This window comes from Rhinoderma darwinii, chromosome 7, assembly GCF_050947455.1.
Source record: "Rhinoderma darwinii isolate aRhiDar2 chromosome 7, aRhiDar2.hap1, whole genome shotgun sequence".
NCBI classification, from domain to species: domain Eukaryota; kingdom Metazoa; phylum Chordata; class Amphibia; order Anura; family Rhinodermatidae; genus Rhinoderma; species Rhinoderma darwinii.
In genome coordinates this window covers 130334096-130354195 of record NC_134693.1, presented here as the reverse complement: position 1 = coordinate 130354195, position 20100 = coordinate 130334096, and the positions used below count along the sequence as shown (strand labels likewise).

The following is a 20100-nucleotide window of genomic DNA, read 5'->3' as shown; positions in this document are numbered from 1 at the left end:
CAGCATAAGAGTAATATAAATCTGATATAGTTGTATGTTTAATATTACGTGATAATTACCTTCAGGATGTCCTCTGTTATTCCTATTTCCGTGTGTAACTTCTTCCCCCAAGAAGACTTTTTCCATGGATGATGCTGTTCCAAAATGGAAACACAGGCAACTATCTGACCATCTTCTGGTAACAGGTCTAACAAAGTTTGTAGATTGTCATTGGAGTGATGGGGCAAATACAGAATTTTTCTTGGTCTTGTCAGTTGTGCCAGCATTTTATATATTTGGTTAACTATGGATAAACACAAGCATAATTGATAGGTATGATTATTGAAATGAATTACATTGATTAGCTACTGACCTCTATTTTGGTTCTCATACCTGAGGATTCCAATTCTTTTACCAATGACCGTCTGTTTCTAAAGTGAAGACGAAAATATTTTCTTATTAATGTAAGGAACATGGAAAAAGCTTCGGGGGACAAATGCCCCACCGGCCCCCCTAGTTGCTCCCCTGATTGCTTATCAATTAGAACTTGCTGTGACTACTTCTTTACATGCATCGACATGGTGGTCACCTAGTCAAGTATTTGCTAGGCCGGCTAAAGTGCCTCAGCTTGCAGAATGCCCTAGGGGGCAAGAAAAAAAAAAAATTCTGAAAAGGTGTATAATGCTATTTTAACTATGTATATGCAACAACTCCAGTTAATTATTTGTTGAATTAATACTTTTGTAATTCTTAAAATACATGAGTCCTTATTGAGAATCAAAAACAATTTGACCATAAAAACATCATTTCGACATTCTCTGATATCACAGAGGGCAGTGATGTCATTTTACCTGCAGGGTTTCTCTCGATCTTCTCTTGATGGGCACTGTTTCATCCCATGAACAATATCCAAGGCTTTACCCAGGTGTCTTTTTAGATCTTCAGGAAATCTATCACCGGTGTTAGATAAATGTGTGATTTTTGAAAGATAATCTGTGAGGAGATCCAACTGTGTGTCTATGGAAGAAAGTTTAGAGTTGTATGTTGTTATTTTTCCAACGTCCGCATTTGTAAGTGAATAACTTATTTTTTAGAAATCCAATATTCTTATATCAGTTGTAGACATGGGCTATTTTTGATAATTTTTTGCTATTTAGATTATTTTATGCAAATCCTCATGTCCAGTAATTCTCTTTGACCTACATCCTGGGTCTTATTGAATGTACCAAATCCTAAAACTTCAGGCTATTTACTAGGCTTGTATAGAAATATAGCCTTTGTAGTGATGCTAGTGTTTTAGAAATTACGTTTTGGAGAATGTTTTTGGGTTAACAGAGAGAAATACTCTATTTAGTTGAGATATAAACTCTAAACATTTCCAGGAGAATTGCCAGAATATGTAGAGTTATACTACGTCACATGATGACTGTCATACCAATGACCAATGTCTTAGTAGATACATAAGGTTTATTTTTGGACTTCAGGACCAGATGTGGTTTAGCCGTTTTTAAAACATGTTCGTTTTACAGCTGTAGCTTTTTCTTTTGTTTTACTTTTTTATTTTATTTTTTTACGTTTGTTTATTTATTATTATAGTGTATTTCCCAAAAGATCATAAAAGATCTTTGGGGGAGCTTATTTTTGTATATTGATTTTTTATTTTAGTATTTTTTATTTTTTTTACACTACACTTTTTCACTGTGATTTCGACTGCCATAGGCGTGCTAGGCACAGGGTAAGGCCTCGTGCACACGACCGTATTTTTTCCCACCCGTAAATACTGCCGTAAATGCGGGTCCGGTGTCACACGTATTCGACCCGTTTTGCACCAGTATTTACGGACCCGTGCCCGTAAATACGGTTCCGGTGTCACCAGTATTCCACCCGTATTTACGGGCACGTTTTCAATGCAAAATTGCACTGCACTAATCGGCAGCCCCTTCTCTCTATCAGTGCAGGATAGAGAGAAGGGGCAGCCCTTTCCGAGGTAAAAGTAAAAGAAATTCATACTTACCCGGCCGTTGCCTTGGTGACCCGTCCCTCTCTTGACATCCAGCCCGACATCCCTGGATGACGCGGCAGTCCATGTGACCGCTGCAGCATGTGATTGGCTTGTGATTGGCTGCAGCGGTCACATGGGCTGAAACGTCATCCAGGGATGTCGGGCCGGATGTCGAGAGTGACTGGACTGGAGGAAGCAGGAAGTTCTCGGTAAGTATGAACGTCTTTTTTTTTTTTTACAGGTTGCTGTATATTCTGATCGGAATTCACTGTCCAGGATGCTGAAAGAGTTACTGCCGATCAGTTAAGTCTTTCAGCTCCCTGGACAGTGACTATTTACTGACGTCGCCTAGCAACGCTGCCGTAATGACGGGTGCACACATGTAGCCACCCGTTATTACGGGAGCTCCATAGACTTCTATGGGCTGCCCGTGCCGTTATTACGGCCTGAAATAGGACATGTTCTATCTTTTTAAACGGCACAGGCACCTTCCCGTAAGAAAACGGGAAGGTACCCATGGCCAATAGAAGTCTATGAGCCCGTTATTACGGGTCGTAATTACGACCCGTAATAATGGGAGTTTTTACGGTCGTGTGCATGAGGCCTAAGTCTGTTCTGTTATAGCAACGTAGTAATTACAGCTATGCTGGGTCAATAGAGGTAAAACTTGAAGCTTTTGGATGTCAATGCAATATCTGTAACCGGGTCCCCCACCTATCATGTGCTGTTTATAATACTGTTTTTTTCCTATGTGGCAGAGGGGCATTTGGGCGCCCTCAGGCACCAAGGCCTGGTTCCGTCTGCTACCTCTGTTCTCCATATAGCTACACCCATGTGATCACCAGGACCAATGGCGGTTGGGCAACTGCTGCTGGTTCTTCGTTATACACAATGTTCATTGAGCGCTATGTATGTAACAATATAGAAAGGACATTTTTGTCTTCTCTCCTGGGTTTTCGGCTATACCTGACATTGCTCATGCAGCCACCTTAAAACCATGTGGTAATCTTGAGGGTTTTAGGACCAGAGTAGCTTGTTATACAAGAATATGCAGAATGACGTACTTGTATGTCATCACAATCAGGAGCCGAGAGTAACTTTGATTGATAACCACACTCCTGCACTAATAACTGCCGGGACCTTGAGAAAACTCTGAGCCAGGCCGTTTAACCGCTGAAGCACCAGGGTCAGTGCAAAAGATGTTTACAAAAATGTTAATAAAGTATCTGAATTAAAAAAAACAACATAACAAAATACAAAAAAAATCATTAAAAAAAAATAATTCTATTTCATTTCATCAAAGTTACAAAAACAAAGAAGTTACGTAATCCTACAAATATACAAGTTAAGGGTGAGGAGGCAAAAACATAAAACATTCCCTTGGTTCTGAAGGACAAAATTGGCCACGTGGTTACTTTTACTTCTTTTCTCACTTTTCTATTGTTTTCAATTCGGAAAATGTTTTTGAATTACACTACTCATGGGGGTAAGAGGACAATACATTTGCCACATTTGCAGTTTTAATTTTTTTTGTTATGTTGCCTAAATGAAAGGATACACGTAGATGAAAGGCTCTATCACAGGGACAAGTAATACTAGTTTGGCATGCATTCTGACAGTGGAAAATCACAGATAGAGCACATGAATGGGTTTTGGGCAGCCTACGCCCATAGAATGTAAAAACCACCTACTAACATTTGGAGATTGAAACTCTTGAGAGTCTTTTGACTAAGGTCTCTTGCACACAACCGTTGTGCCACTCGGGCCATTTTTGACGGCATCTGAGTGGCACCCGATAGTCTTCACGGATCCATTCACTTTAGCGGGTGAATCAGGTCCGTGAAAAATGGTCCGAGTCTCCGATCCGAGGAAAGATAGAACATGTCCTGTCTTTCCTCGGATCACTGACGGGACTCGGACGGCACAGTCGGTCGTGTGCATGAGGCGTAAAAGTATTTTTTCCTTAACTTTTGTCATTAGCAGTGTCTGGCCTGTGGGAAACTTCACTCCAACCCCCATCATCTTGAGACTTTTTTTTCGTAGGACTCTCAGGAGAAGGTGGTGGGGTGGATACTTGCACAGTCAGCAGGATTAGTACTTATTATGCAATGACCATTAGCAGTTCCTAGTTTACATAAATAAAGAAAACCAGTCAAGCCACCGTGGAAAATGTCAGCTACCAAACTTTTATGGGGAAACAATGGTATTATCTACTATAATTGCTTTATTAGGAGACACAAGAAAATAGATTTCAATATTATATTTGGTATGTCATATGTTAGTGTTTGGCCAGTTGGACACAACCATGTGCCACTCGGGCAACAATTCACGGCATCCGAGTGGCACCTGATAGTTTTCACGGACCCATCCACTTTAGCGGGTGAATCAGGTCTGTGAAAACGGACCCAACTCTGCGATCCGTGGAAAGATAGGACATGTCCTATCTTTCCACGGATCACGGACGGGACTCGGGCGGCACACAATGGTCATGTGCATTAGGCTTTACTGAATATTGTCCATCTGCGTCTCTGCAGTAGGTAAATGGATCTTTAGCTACAGACTGTTGTAAAATCAGGAGTTACAGGACACGTAGCTCAGATACTCAAAAGGATTGTCTGCTTTGGACAATTCCTTTTAGTTAGAAGGGTCTCCTGGCTTTAAAGGAGTTGTCCACTTTTACCAAATGTATCTTATTTTGTCTATAATTAAAAGTTATACAATTTTCCCATATACTTTCTGTATTAATTCCTCACGGTTTTCAATCTCTCTGCTTGTTTTTATTCAGTAGGATCATTCATTGTTTACTTTGAGTGGATAAAATTATGTCCATGGTCATGTGATGGACACACAGGTGCTGGGATCGTTACAGTTACATTACGTGTATCAGATCTGTGTCTTCTAACGATCCCAGCACCTGTGTGTCCATCACATGACCATGGACAGAATTTTACCCACTGGAAGTAAACAATGAATGTTCCTGCTGAATAACAACAAGCAGAGATCTTGAAAACCGTGAGGAATTAATAAAGAAAGTATATCGGAAAGTTGTATAACTTTTAATAATACAAAAAATAACACTAATTTGCTGAAACCGGACAACCCCTTCAAGAGGATCACAGGTCGCCTCAGTGCTGCAATCTGTGGAGGAACCCAGGAGTAAGTGTTCACTATAAAGACATCACAGGGGAAATCAAGCATTACATAGTTCCTATTTTCCCAGGGAGCATCGCCTGTAAAACTCCCTACACCAGCTGGATCTCGGCAAGGAGAACCAGTACCCCCAAGAGCTGCATCAAAAGCATCTTACCCAGCCAACATGTACTGATGAGGAGCAAGAGTTCTTAAAGGGGTTGTCCACTACCGGACAACTGATGACCTAACCACCAAATAGGTTATCAGTATATCATCGGTGTGGGTCCGACACCCGGACCCTGCTATGATCTGCCTGCGGGCACCGGATATTATTGCCCATTATGCTATGTACGGAGCCGGAAGCAGTTGGCTTCTACAAAGCATAGCGGCCGTGCTGCAGAACTGCAGGTCTGCTCCTATTCACTTGAATACAGTACTGCAGCTCGGCCGCTATTCCGTGGATGGAGCCAACTGCTTCTGGCATGTATGTCCGGTACCCGGAGGCAGCCGGAGCACCTTAACGTTGCGGGGTCCAGGTGTCGGACCCCACAGATCATGTACCGATGACCTATCCGGTGGATAGGTCATCAGTTGTCCGGTAGTTGAAAACACCTTTAACTTTCGCATTGCTATGATGTACAGGGTGGGCCATTTATATGGATACACCTAAATAAAATGGGAATGGTTCGTGATATTAACTTCCTGTTTGTGGCACATTAGTATATGGGAGGGGGGAAACTTTTAAAGCTGGGTGTTGACCATGGCGGCCATTTTGAAGTCAGCCATTTTGTATCCAACTTTAGTTTTTTCAATGGGAATGGCCCCACTATCTTTGTACCCCATATACCAGGTACGAGATGTGCAGCAACTGAAACTACGGATACTGGAAGTCTGTGCTAGCATTTCTTCTGCGGTGTTGCTATCAGTGTGTGAAGAGTGGGAGAAGAGGGTTGAATTGACAATCCAACACAATGGGCAGCACTTTGAACACATTTTATAAGTGGTCAGAAACTTGTAAATAACTTATGAAAGAATAAAGTAACGTTAAAACCAAGCACACCATTGTTTTTCTTGTGAAATACTCGATAAGTTTGATGTGTCACATGACCCTCTTCCCATTGAAAAAACTAAAGTTGGATACAAAATGTCCAACTTCAAAATGGCCGCCATGGTCAACACCCAGCTTGAAAAGTTTCCCCCCTCCCATATACTAATGTGCCACAAACAGGAAGTTAATATCACCAACCATTCCCATTTTATTTAGGTGTATCCATATAAATGGCCCACCCTGTAGTATGTATCTAAGAGACAAAAGCCCAGGACCTGGGGATATAGGGCAGTAATTGACAGCTCCTCCACCTCTATGACAGGGTTTACCAGAATTTATCTTGAGATCTATGCTTGCAGGCATATATGAATCTCATTTAAAGTCAGATCTCTTGGAGGTGTACGGGACTCATGTGCAGCAGACCACAGTAGGATTTTAGAATGTGAAATTGGTGTATTTTAATGACAGAGCGTTGTATACCCTGTGGCTGATTTATCTGTGAAAGCAGTAAAGATCACTTTGCCATTTGTATACTCTATCTATGTCAATGATCTACAACCTGTGACTCTCCAGCTGTTGTAAAATGTGGAATCTTCTATAATACCATACCCACAAATATAATATTGTCACTGTGAGGAGCTTTGCTGAATAAAAATATAAGAGAGATGAATGGATGAAAGATGATAGATAGATAGATAGATAGATAGATAGATAGATAGATAGATAGATAGATAGATAGATAGATAGATAGATAGATAGATAGATAGATAGATAGATAGATAGATAGATAGATAGATAGATAGATAGATAGATAGATAGATAGATAGATAGATAGATAGATAGATAGATAGATAGATAGATAGATAGATAGATAGATATGAGATAGATAGATATAGATAGATAGATAGATAGATAGATAGATAGATAGATAGATAGATAGATAGATAGATAGATAGATAGATAGATAGATAGATAGATAGATAGATAGATAGATAGATAGATAGATACCATGTCACATCTGCATATTAAAATAAATTTTATTTTCTAATAATAATAATAATTTACATATATAAAAAAATCCTGCAGCACTCCAATGTAGCAAAAAAATGTGGTTTATTCAAACAACAAACGGATGCAAAGTTTCTGTCCAACCTTAGGACCTTGTATATATGGGAAAAAAAAGTTTGCAGCACTCCAGCAAGATCCAGTGAAAAATCTGTAATTTTATTTGCCCATGTTTAAAGCCAAGCAACGTTTCAGTTCCACCATGGAACTTTTTTAAACTTTTTGGCTGCACTTGGCTGTAAACATGGGCAAATAAAACCACAGATTTTTCACTGGATCTTGCTGGAGTGCTGCAAACTTTTTTCTCATATGTTATTTTGAGCTGTGGATTAAGCTCTAGCTGCTTTGCACCCACCACTTTATTTCATGAGCCCTGTTTCAATGGAATATTTTTGGCACTATATATATATATATATATATATATATATATATATATATATATATATATAAAGACACGTGTAAAGACACTATGTAAATATATGTATATTATAAATTCTATAAAAATGCAATAATCCCTTAAAAACAGCATTTACATATTTAAACCATTAACTAAAGTAAAAACTGATAGGATTAAATTAAAAAAAACAACTTTCCAAAATATAGTTAAAAATTTCTTTTATATATTTTAATATTTTTTCTGGTTAGCCAATAAAGATATCAAACCTATAATACTTTTGTCTTTTTTTATATAAAAGTATTTAACATTGCATCATTTTTTCTGGCTAAGACGGTACTACACTATTTTTTACTGTACTTTAAGACATTTGGTGAATTTCACGTTTTTGACATAGTATTTATTCATTTTATATTTAACTTTACTTTGTCATACTCTATTATCAGTAACCATAAGAAAAGTCTCCCCAGATGAAGTGTGAACTCCAAAACGAGAATGTTATAAAAAGACGTGGAAATCTGATATTTGTCAGATAAGTAAATGCCCCCTAATGTGTGAATGCATTTCGCGGATTGCCACAGTGGCAAACAGAGATTTCAGGACACGTACCTTGGGATTTTTCCATGGTACTACCAGGTCTTCTTCGCCGGCTGGAGAAGATTCAATGTTTGACTTACTCACGTGGACTTTGAAACTTAATTAAAAAAAACTGTTAAAAAATATGTGTAAATTGCTTGTAGGGTCTTCAGTCCTAAAATAGCTCTAGGTGACAAGGTAATTGACTGGAATGTGCCCGGACAAGAAACCTTAACCCACAACTAGTCCCCTCTAGTCTCTGTGATCTGCACTATTGGGAGAGGAGTGTCTGCACTATACACATACAGTAGTGAGATCTGCGCCGTACAGTCACTCATGTGCACGTGCAGAGTCAGCTAAAATCGCTCCTGCCTTATGTAACATCTCTAGGGTTACACAAGCCTACAGAAACCCTGCCCAAATTAAACGTTACATAGCCTCACACCTCACGCCTCATCAGCCTCAGCCTTGTTTTCCCATTGTCCTCATATAAAGCATGCAAAAGTTCAACAATCTGATCTGTAGATGTGACTGATACCAGAAAGAAATTTGTAAATTTTACCTTGTGTGCCCTGAATGTCATAAATAAAAACAATGTAAGATCCGGTGAGTCATCGGTGATCGGTGCTCGTTTGCTCCCATCACACGGAGCTATGGATGGGGACGAGCGGTCGATACTCGGATCACTCGTCCCCATACATTATTATCATGTCGGCTGCATATCTCCCTGTTTACACACCAAGATGCGCTGCCGACAACGATAATAAACGACACGATCAGCCGATGATTGAGCGTTTGCTAGTTCATCGGCTGATGGTTCCCCTGTTTACACAGGGCAATTATCGCCAGCGAGCGTTCTGTGAACGCTCGTCTACCCGATTATTGTCCAGTGTAAAACCCCCTTAAGTCTGGATAATTAAATTGTCATAGAAAAGTATATAAAACTCACCTGTAAGGATTGTAAACCTTTGAAAAGCAAATACAAAATAAGATATTAAACGGTAAATAAACTTTTAAAAAACTTTTGACATGTCATAGCGACATGTTAGAAGTTTTAATCAGTGGGAGTCCGAGGACTGAAACCCCCACCGATCACTAAAATAAAGCTGCAGAAGCGCTCAAGATTCGGTACTGATCGACTTATCTCGGCTTTCCTCTGAGTGGTGTACGGCCTCAATGGAAGGTCTATGAGTCTGTGCACCCCTCGCTCGGCTTTCACAAGGAAAGCCGATCTGAAACGAGGCGGCACAGCGCTCACCCGAGCGCTTCTACGGTTTCGTTTTAGCAATTGGTGGGGGTCTCAGTGTTCGAAACCCCACCGATCAAATGACATTTCAAAAGTTTTTTAAAAGTTTAGTGACACTTTAAACTTCTTTAATCCAGCATCCAACAATCCCGAAGATCTGATAACCGGGCACCTATTCCCAGCTCATATCTGTGATGTAAGGAGCTATTCACATCACATTTCTGCCCTACGTTGAACGCGTAAATCGGGAAAGTTCTAAACATACACAATAAACGTGTCCATAGGGCTCCATGAGCCCGCTCCATATTTCGCCTTAATGCCTGTCACGTACATGTATGTATAATTTTGTTAAGGGTTTAAAGGGGTTGTCTAGTTTAGAAAAACATTTTTATATACCCTTTAAATAGAGGAGGGGCCTCTCTTCAGGTTCCTCATCTCTTGGCCAGAGTGTAGAGTGGTTACAAAGAGTGTCTCTCGCTCTGGAGGACCTGTCCAGTCTTGTATTACACACACAACCCATTGATTTGAATAGTCACTGTGTAATGCTTAATTTCCCCTATGAAGGCGCTGCAGGAAAATTTAACACTGTCAGGTTTTCCCAAAGATTACAACTGATCACTGGGGGTCCTAGAAGGGGGGAACTTTGTGATCAGCTTATTTTCAAGGAACCCTTCTAAGGGTCCGTTTACCCCACCAAATTTGGGCGTAATCATGAGCGCCGATCAACGAGATAGCTCATTGATCGACGCTCGTTTTCTCCTTTCACAAGGCGCTATTATCTGTAACGTATGGGGATGAGTGCTCGTTACTATGATCGCTCATCCCCATACATTTCTATCATGTCAACGATAATATTTTCTGCTGCAGAAACTATACGATCAGCCGATGAACGAGCGTTTTCTGTTCATCGGCTGATCGTTGCCCTGATTACAGGGCAATGATTGGGAACGGGTGTTCTGTGAACACTCGTTTGCCCGATGATTGGCCCATGTAAAAGGGCCCTGACACATAGGGATTGTCTAAAATGAACAACTCCTTTCAGTGGAGATAAGCAACCCGACCTAATGGTAGAAAAAGAATCGTGGGATTGTGTAGTACAAAAATTCAAATCAATGTAAATCATGGGATTCTACAGCAAACGTGAACAAAAAAAAAATGTGCAACAATTTTTCATCAATCAGTTGCATTGCCGCAAGGATAGGTGGCTTACAAAAGTTATATAAGCCTGCCTTCCACTCAGTATGGTCCTCTTTCATAACTCAGGATTCATTCTCTGTCAGACAAGAATGCAATGTTAGATAATGGAGAATGTCAATCGAGCAGTAAATTGTCAGTGAAAATTCCTTATACAACCTGTCACTCTGATTAGAATCATCACTTTTTTCACGCCCTCTCGAGGTTACACAACACCAGTTTTATAAACCATAGGCAGGTGAGATGTTCCCTCCATGGCCACTCCCTCACAAAGCTACTGGCTGTTTAAATTCTATAAAACATCAAATTTTCTGAAGGTGTAGTTGGAGTTTTTGGTAGAAAAACTTGGATATCCTCTAATACTGAACCTTCAGAGATGCCTGCAGGAGAGTTTAACACTGTTACCCCTGTCAGAGGGGCAACCAAGGCTGAGATTGCAGGAAGCAGGACCAAGCAGAAGGAATACCAGCTCGTACAGGTGAAGAACACTTGGTGTTGTGTGGAAAGTGGACAAGAAGTTCCAACAACTTGGAATGAAGATCAAATGATTGTTTCCCAGGCCAAAATGTAAGTGCTCCCCATTTGAAGGGCTACAAAAATGTGTGTGGGATCCTCAGTATTGCCATCCAAACCAAGACTTACATTTTTATTTGAAATTTTAAAATAAAACTAATTTAAAAATGTACTTAATATTTATTTATATATTTGATTTATTTCTATCAAATGTATTGTATTTTTATTTTTTTAATTCGGAATAAGAGTCAATGCAAAATGAATAAAAGTAAATGTCCATTAATCCATTGCAATAGCAACAAAGGGCTAATAAAATGTCTGTGTTCCTCAGGACTCCATTTTTTTTATTTGAAATATTTATTTTATATTTTCTAATAAGTGTTTAATTTATTTTGTAGAATATATTTTTTTACGTTAGTTTTCTAATTGGGAATTAGAGTTGGCACAATACTGAGAAATTGTAAAATAGGAAGAGAAAAAATAAAGTTGAATTGCAACAGCCATAGTCTAACAAGTTTTTTTTTGTTTTTTTTGTGTATGTAAATGGTCATTGGGTATAATACATAACATTTACATACAATATATTGCATATATATATATAAAGATTTCAGTTTTTCACATATTTTTCAATAAATTCATGTTCAACTCTAGCTTGTTCCCCCGAGGCATCTGCACCGAGTAACCCCTTGCTCTAGGGCAGGGAGCGGTAATACCTGATTATCGAGTTATTCAGCTACCAGTTAATTTTCTAGTAATACTTTAAGTTCATTGTAAATCAATTTATTTTACATTAAAATAATTAATTTTCTATTTTTTAAACTAGACATAGGAGACTTATTTAATATTCTAAAGTAAAGTCAAACCTCTTTGAGACGACCAAACAAACATGAATTGAAAAATGGTAATCTAAAGGGTGGTCCTCAAAAAAAAAGAGGGCCAATATACATAGAATATAAAGGAATTAAAAAAATCCATTACAGAAAAATCTGATCTAGATTGGAGATGGTTTTCCCGAAGAGAAGGTCTTACTGTGTCACTGATTTACTGTATTTTTAATAACACAAACCCATGCATTCATAAAAAAAATTGAGCACCTAGGAAAAATTTGAAAAAAAATTTAGCAGATTTTTGATAAATGCAACAACTGTATGAATATTAACTGGTAAAGAAGAATAATCTAAGCATGACTGAAAACATTTCAGACCGGTAAATTTTATCTCCACCTGATAAATCAGGACCAATGTCACATTTATTTCCATTTCTTTTCCTAAACAGAGGTGAGACTATAACAGAGACTGGTGTCTCTTGGACCGTGAAAACACCCATTTACTTCTGCTATAAAGTAATCGAAACCCAAAATCTTCTAGATCCCAATAACATGACCCTCCTTTATGGCCATGTGTCTGATCCACAAGAAATTGAGGTTCATCAAAAGAAGATCCAAAAGCGGTTAGTCGTGATGGACATGACTGTGGAAAAAATATATGGTTCTAAAGTCAGAAAGTATTTTGAGGCCAATAATGTCACATATAAGATCCTTGCTCTCGAAACAACAGAAGAAACCAAGTCAATGGAGCTTGTCTTGACCATACTAGAAGAAGTCCACAAATTTGGACTTGACCGACGCACCGAACCAGTCATAGCTATCGGAGGTGGGGTTTGCTTGGATATTGTGGGTCTTGCTGCCTCTCTTTACAGGCGTCGAACCCCATATATCCGAGTTCCCACAACACTTCTGTCTTATGTGGATGCAAGTGTGGGTGCAAAGAATGGAGTCAATTTCTGCAACTGTAAGAACAAGCTGGGTAGCTACACTCCACCGGCAGCCACCTTTCTCGATAGATCTTTCATTCAGACCATTCCTCGACGTCAGATTTCCAATGGTCTTGGAGAAATCTTAAAGGTGATTACATGGTTACCAGATATGTATTTTTTGTCCTAACTTATTAAAAGGTTAATTATTCAGCTTTTAATGGAGAATTAAACTGAGTACAGGTCTTCTACCAAGGTGTGCCCCCCAATCTGAACTTTTAAGTCATAAATCAGGCTAAAGATCTAAAATAAGACTGGTACAGTGTCTTCATATCAATCAGACCTCATCAAACACCATCAGTAGAACAATTAGGACTAAAGTTAATTAGCAGAGGAGAAAAACAAAAATTGAAATGATGGGGTAAAGACTAAAGCATGAATGTATATATATAAAAAAATAAAACATTTTGTCTTTTAGATGGCTTTAATGAAGCATAAGGGGCTATTTGAACTGCTGGAAAGTCATGGAAAGTATCTTTTAGATACCAAGTTTCAATCCAGGAATGGCCTTGCTAGCCATGGAGATGCTGCCCTAACAACCACAAGACTGGCCATTCAGACTATGTTGGAAGAGCTTGCGCCTAACCTGTGGGAAGATGATCTTGATAGATTGGTGGACTATGGGCATGTCATAAGCCCAGAGCTTGAAATGGTAAACATTATTAATAAGATATATATAATTGTACAGTAAAGACAAAACTATTATTAAAGGGGTATTTCCATCTTAGACATTTATGGCACATCCACAAGATATTCTGTAATTGTCTAATAGATGAGGGACCACACCTATCCCCAGAATGGGAACCTGCAACCCTGTCCCACCTAGTGATGTGGCCGCTGGTTGCCGAATCCAGGCTTAGAGTATGAAGAGAGGTGGACAGGATTACGAAAACAGCCGAGTTTGCTGTACTATACTGTTTCCTTAACTCCTAAAGAAGGTAATGAGAGTTACAGAAACAGCATAGCCCAGCAAGCACATCTGTTTCTGGAATTCTCGCCACCTCTTTATTCATTCGCAGCCTGGATGTGCCGCCAGAGGTGGGACTTGCATTTATCAGACATTCACGGCATATCCTGTGAATACTCCTTTAAAGGGGTTTTGCATGATTGGGCAACTGGTGACCTATCTACAGGATAGGTCATCAATATATAATTGGTGGGGGTCTGACACCCAAACCCCGCACCGATCACTTGCTCCGGCTGCCTCTGAGTGTCAGATGTTTTGAAAGGTATGCAGTAGCTGGAGCCAGAAGCAGATGGCTCTGACCGCTATTTCGTGACCGGAACTGTCTTCTTCCGGCATGGACCTCTGGTGCACCGAGACGGCCGGAGCAGCAGATCGGTTCGGGGTCCGAGTGTCGACCTCCTTCGATCATATACTGATATCCTATCCTGTGGATAGGTCATCAATTGTTCGGTCGTGGAAAACCCCTTTAAGTTTGGACCCCTATCCCCGAAATAGTACAACCTCATTTAGACCACATCTTAATAGTCTATAAATGACTCCATTTTGGACCAATCCTCTTACTGCCATCCTAGCGGATAGGCAGAGATGGGACAAAAGGTGTCGGGGTCCCACAGTAAAGATTAAAATGAAGCCCTTTTCTGATGCCGGTTTACAGTACTCCACCTGAAACCACCTGGGACAAAAGGACTTGGTGCTTGATGCCCTCAAACTTCATTTCCTGGCCATTGGGTTAATTCCCCACACCCTTTTCTTGTTGAATAGGGTTGTCTGTATAGGTTTTCACCAGCCATTAGTAGGACATTAGTAGGAGCCTGGTCTGACCCCTACTCTCCTCGGGCCCCGTAACACCGCATGGTCTACATCTATGGTACGTAACCACTGCAGATAGGCATGATATGTCAGTAAACATTGGTTTGTGTGCTTTCTTTTTTAGAGTATCTCTTACATGGTAATTTAGGTGAATACTAGAAGTGTACATGTCCTTTAGATGTTGATATCTTAGCCCATACAATACCATTATCAGGAGTTCAATTAAGTTCTCAGTTCAAAGAATCCAGGTTGGGTGTAATTTGCCATGCGAGCCCAATACAGATGTCACATTTTCCTTTCCAGGCAGTCCTTCCAGCTTTAATGCATGGAGAAGCTGTAAACATTGATATGGCTTTTATGACATATGTGTCCTATGTAAGTGGGTTCATCACAGCTGAAGAGAAAAAGCGCACCATACAGTGCATGGGAACCCTGGAGCTTCCGGTCTGGCACAAGGATTGCACCCTTTCACTCATAAAGAAAGCATTAGAAGAGAGATTTAAGCACAGCGGTGGGAAACAGCGACTTGCTCTCCCTACTGGACTTGGAACTGCTGGTAAGTTGTAAAAAATATGGTTGGAATGTTCTACCAAAACCATAAAATAAGTTCAGTGATGCCACTACCAGTCGACCACCCGAAATTGCAGTGAAAAAAGGTTTTCGAGAGGGGTGGCCCTCGCAAAGAAGAATAAATATAGGATATAAGGAAATCAAAAAACTTTCATAGACATTTTTGGTCTACAAAAGCCCTTTGAGAAGACCACACTGGTCTAGTTCTATGGTGGCTTTCTCAAAGAGATGGTTTTATGAAGAAGTTTCACCAAACTCCAAACATTATAAAATGGTGGCCTTATATAGCCTTCATAGAGATTGACAATGAATATCAGAAACTATTCCAACCATGAAGGATTTTATACATTGCAAAGAGCATATTTACTATTGTAAAGCCAGTGGCAGTTGCCACACCTGCTGGTGGTCTCCACAACCGGGTTGATCCCCCCTGCTGCCAGCGTCCTGTCCCTTCTGTATGTCAGCGTTTCATGGCCCCGGCCATACTGCCTCTTCCTGGCATGCATGGACGCCGATGTGAGTCTGCTCCCCTGCATCACGCACTGTGGCCGCTTCTATGTTTCATAGGGCGCACGCACACCCATGTCACCCCCAACAAATTCCAGATGCTCAGTGCATAATTAAAGCAGCCTCACTGGTCACCTGACACCTGAGCAACTTTGGTTCAACGTCTATTTGTCATCCGAGTTTATTACGGCCGAGTAATTACGGCCTGTATCGTCCCTTTGCCTGAATACATTCCTCCACATACTGAGCTTGCCCTTACCTCGCTCTGACCCTGTCCGTGCCATTACCTGACCTTACGGTGTACTTCCCTATTGTCTCCTGGTCCATTGGGGCAGCTTCTATTCATACTGGAATCACCTCAGGAGGTAGTCACCCCACGTTAAAGTCCAGATCCCCATACGAGGGTTAAAGTTTAAATACCGGGGGAGGCTAGTTAGATAAAGTTGAAGCCCTTTATCCCTTAGGAGCCCTTAGAAGTGGCCCAGAGTCAAACCGGTGAAGTAGCACAGTGGGTTCACAACCGGCTAGTTATTACAACCATGGGTTTTCGTTGGAATTTGTATTCATATTTTCTGTCTGTATTACATATTTCTGCAGAAATATTCAACGATGTAAATGAAGAAACAATGAAAAGAGCTTTCGAGATGTGGACAGAAGAATGCCAAGAGTTATCAACCTAAATCAAAAATGTCATGAATTATTTCTACAAGAATATTTCTATGGCACTAAAGTTCTTAAGAATTTAAAAAAAAAAACTGCCTTCAGCTAATATCATCTATCATAGTTCGTAGACAGTAGAGGAGCAAATGCATAGACTGGTCTTCTAATTTTCAGGGTTTGGGGAATTTCTAGTGAATGAAATCTGATTATCAGTCAGAACTGATAATTATGTAGTAAAACACTGGGAATATATTGCACACAGACAGACCCTTAGTGCTGCCACCTATGCTATATACAACATAAAGACGAGAAAAAAGTTGACCATAACAAAAATTCTGTTGCATATTCAATGGAAAGAAATGTCCCAATGATTTGGGACGCAACCTACTTACGACAAGTGGAATGTTTTCTTACCTCTAGTCATAGCTCTGGAAATCTAGTTTCTATGCTGGCATGGGAAAAGATTCGAAAAAAAGGCTATAAGCCTTGACCTTTGCATTGACATTATTACAGGTAACACAATTCCTCTTAGAGCAGTGGTGATATTTGTAACTATACAGAAGTTACAAGAAAATATAATATATAAGTATGGACATGCTGGAAGGCATGGGAAATTGTATCATTTTGTAGTGAATTCCAGTGGAATGTGGGTTTGTAAAAAGATGGTGTAAATGCTCTTGTAGAATGTAGCAAAAGGATTTTTATACTCCATAAACAGAATTATATTGTGATAGTCAAGAAGAAACAGTATTTTAAACTGTATTACTTACCTCAAGTATTGAGGAGCTATAGACAAGGTGCCACTTATATATTGTATATAGAGAACAATTCTAGATTGCTTTAGATTGCCAAAGGCAAGATATATCTTCTGCTAATTGAGTCTGTCGGCTGTTTTTAGAAAGACTTAACACTGGCCAATTTTTGTTTTCCCGATAATTAAGCTGTGTATACAGGGCAACGATCAGCCGATGAATGAGCAAACGCTCGTTCATCAGCTGATTGCATCGATTAAAATGCATAAACGTTTATCGTTGTCGGCAGCACATCACCCTGTGTAAACAGCGAGACGTGCTGCTGACATGTTAGAAATGTATGGGGACGCGTGATCAGAGTAACAAGCGCTCGTCCCCATACTAGCTCCTTGTGAAAGGAGCAAACGAGCGCCGAGCAATGAGCTGTTTCGTTGATCTGCGCTCGCTTACACAGCCCACGTCGGGACGTGTAATACTACCTTTAGCTTACAGACAGTGTTTCCTTATCTAAGGAAGCGATTTTGTGGCCACAAGGTAGCTATAATCTTACACTATATCCAAAATACCCTTGGTTGATATAATTTTGAGAAATTGAGATCATTGGAGTCATAGAAGATGCTAAGATCCAGACACTCTTAACTCACACGGCTAAGATCCCATGTGCATCTTGTTTTTTGCCTACATCTAGCGTGTACATCGGGAAAGCTCCCGGCGTATATGCTAAACATGTCCATATGGCTCCGATAGCCCCGATGGAAGCCACAAGAGTTTCCTTTTGGCCTCCATCTTGCAAATATACATTGATATACCCTTTTTTTAAAAAAAAAATGGAATAGCATAGTAGACTACGATATTTCATCCAACAGGATCCAGTAAAAGAAATGTATACCGCGCTGTATGCTTTTTTTTTTTTAACATGTGAGTTTATGGGTGACATCTGCCACTGTGTGGTATACGTTATAGGAATCCGTTTAACATATACGTCTTGGGCTTTTCAATAGCTTTTCATGATGTATATGTTAAAAGGTAACGGATGCCTGTGACGGATGCCTAACAGTGGCATCCATCACCCTTAAAGCCCATTAACACGAACCAATAAATGGGCGAATAATTGTTCTTACGAACGCCCATTCCCGATCACTGCCCTGTTGGCTGATTTCAACTTTCATGCGTCCCTGTAGGCAGCACATCTCCCTGGGTAAACAGAAGATGAGCTGCCGACAGTATGTGAACTGTATCGGGAACAAACGATCGTATTAATAATCATTCATCCTCATGCAGTTTAGATTGGCCCGCGCAAAGGCCCTTTCAACGAGTGCCGATCAACCTGTAATTATCCACGTTTGGCCCCCATTATGGGAACATATCTGCCAGTGTAAACCCATCTATAGTCTATGATGACATCAATCTAACAGATACGTCATAAAAAAGGTCATCGGAGATCATGAGTCATGATATATTCGATAAATGGATACCATTATAGTCTAGCCACTGCTTACTTTCAACGTATATGTCAGGAGCTTTTCCCAGTCTATATGTGAAACGTAGGTAAAATACAAGATGTGAATAAGGGCTAAGCTCAGCACCTGACCACAACTAACCTGGTCACAAAGTGATAATGTGATATTTCTATCCAATCATATGCTGTCTTGTGTAGCGAGAACATTCTTTTTCTATGTTCTGTTTTTGTTTCTTTTTGTGTGTTCTACATGAAGTCACACAATTATGTGATTGACTGATTGTGTTTGAGGTTTGTTTTATGGTAAAGAACATTTTCCAATTTTAGAACCATCTCATTTACCTACTTAATCCCAGTAGAATACAAATTTTGCTCGAGCACTTGAAGGGATACCTAGTTTACAGAAATAAATAGTGTTTTACTGATTAAAGCTGGTTTTACTGACCTGAAACACCTACAGATAATATTCTAGTATAGGCAACCTAGTGAATTATTATAGCAAATTCTTTGGATATTTTTAAATGTGAACATCCTGATAATTAGAAATGTTTCATTTAATCAGTTGCAACATTTAAATAATTCACAATTACAGATGTGTTTCATTATCCTCAGAGGGTGTATAGACGAGGATGGGGCGTGTTGGATATCACTTGTCAACTTACTTAATGTATTATTTTTGACTGTTTATGATGGAGTGGGTTTTTATGTTTACAAAAATAAAATGGTTGAACATAATGTACAAATTGTCTGGTGTTTATTTCACATAAAAGATATGCTATGGTTACAACTGCCGTCAGGGGAAATAAGGATCCGGTCCGTTATATTTCAACATATCCGATTCTCTGTTCCCTCGGGTGATAAACGGCTGCCAAAGATGTCTCCCTATCTCCCTCTCCCTATAAACATATGTATTTATGAAGGGTCAGGAGAGATAGCTGATGCCAGAATTAGCGATTGGAGGGTTTAGACTTACCAGTTGACCCAATATATCAATTTTGGGTGTTCCTGTGGGATAATACCAAATTATCAGGGTGTGTATTAGTTTGAATGTTGTTAATGTGTTTTAATTGTAATGTCTTATATGTATTGACTAATATTTAAGATGCCGTATATATTTTGCGGTATTCCTGTTGGCTGTCCTCTTTTTTCTTGTTCATTGTCTTGTAGTTTGGGGCATTTTAAAGACCACTTAGTATTTTTCCCTGGATTTTGTTTATGTCTATTCATTGGTGCCCATCTATTTTTTAGAGGAAAAGGGAGAAAAAAACATGGTGCCACATGGTGCAGATCACAAAGGAGATTATGGACGATGAACAATAGTGCAGATTATGTTCACCTATAGGAGTTGTGCAAGGGTAGGCACAACTCTACTGATGGCAGGTAATAGTTGGTGATGTAACTGCAGCTAGGTCCG

General features: G+C 39.7%; 2 protein-coding genes across 2 annotated transcripts in view; one reads left to right on the top strand and one right to left on the bottom strand.

Moving 5' to 3' along the window:
• LOC142657481 (uncharacterized) overlaps nt 1–8245 on the bottom strand; it is a 57824-nt gene extending 49579 nt beyond the window's left edge. The window contains exons 1-4 of the mRNA XM_075832517.1: nt 8230–8245; nt 831–996; nt 373–410; nt 60–283 (exon numbers count right to left, since the gene is read on the bottom strand). Of these exons, the coding sequence (XP_075688632.1) occupies nt 60–283; nt 373–410; nt 831–996; nt 8230–8245 (444 nt within the window). The remainder of the gene's footprint in view (nt 1–59; nt 284–372; nt 411–830; nt 997–8229) is intronic.
• Nucleotides 8246–11012: 2767 nt separating this feature from the next.
• LOC142657382 (2-epi-5-epi-valiolone synthase-like) lies at nt 11013–16495 on the top strand. The gene is made up of 5 exons (XM_075832405.1): nt 11013–11203; nt 12425–13052; nt 13380–13613; nt 15042–15294; nt 16413–16495. Exons 1-5 carry the CDS (start codon nt 11013–11015, stop codon nt 16493–16495), a joined length of 1389 nt encoding a protein of 462 aa, XP_075688520.1.
• Nucleotides 16496–20100: the final 3605 nt, after the last annotated feature.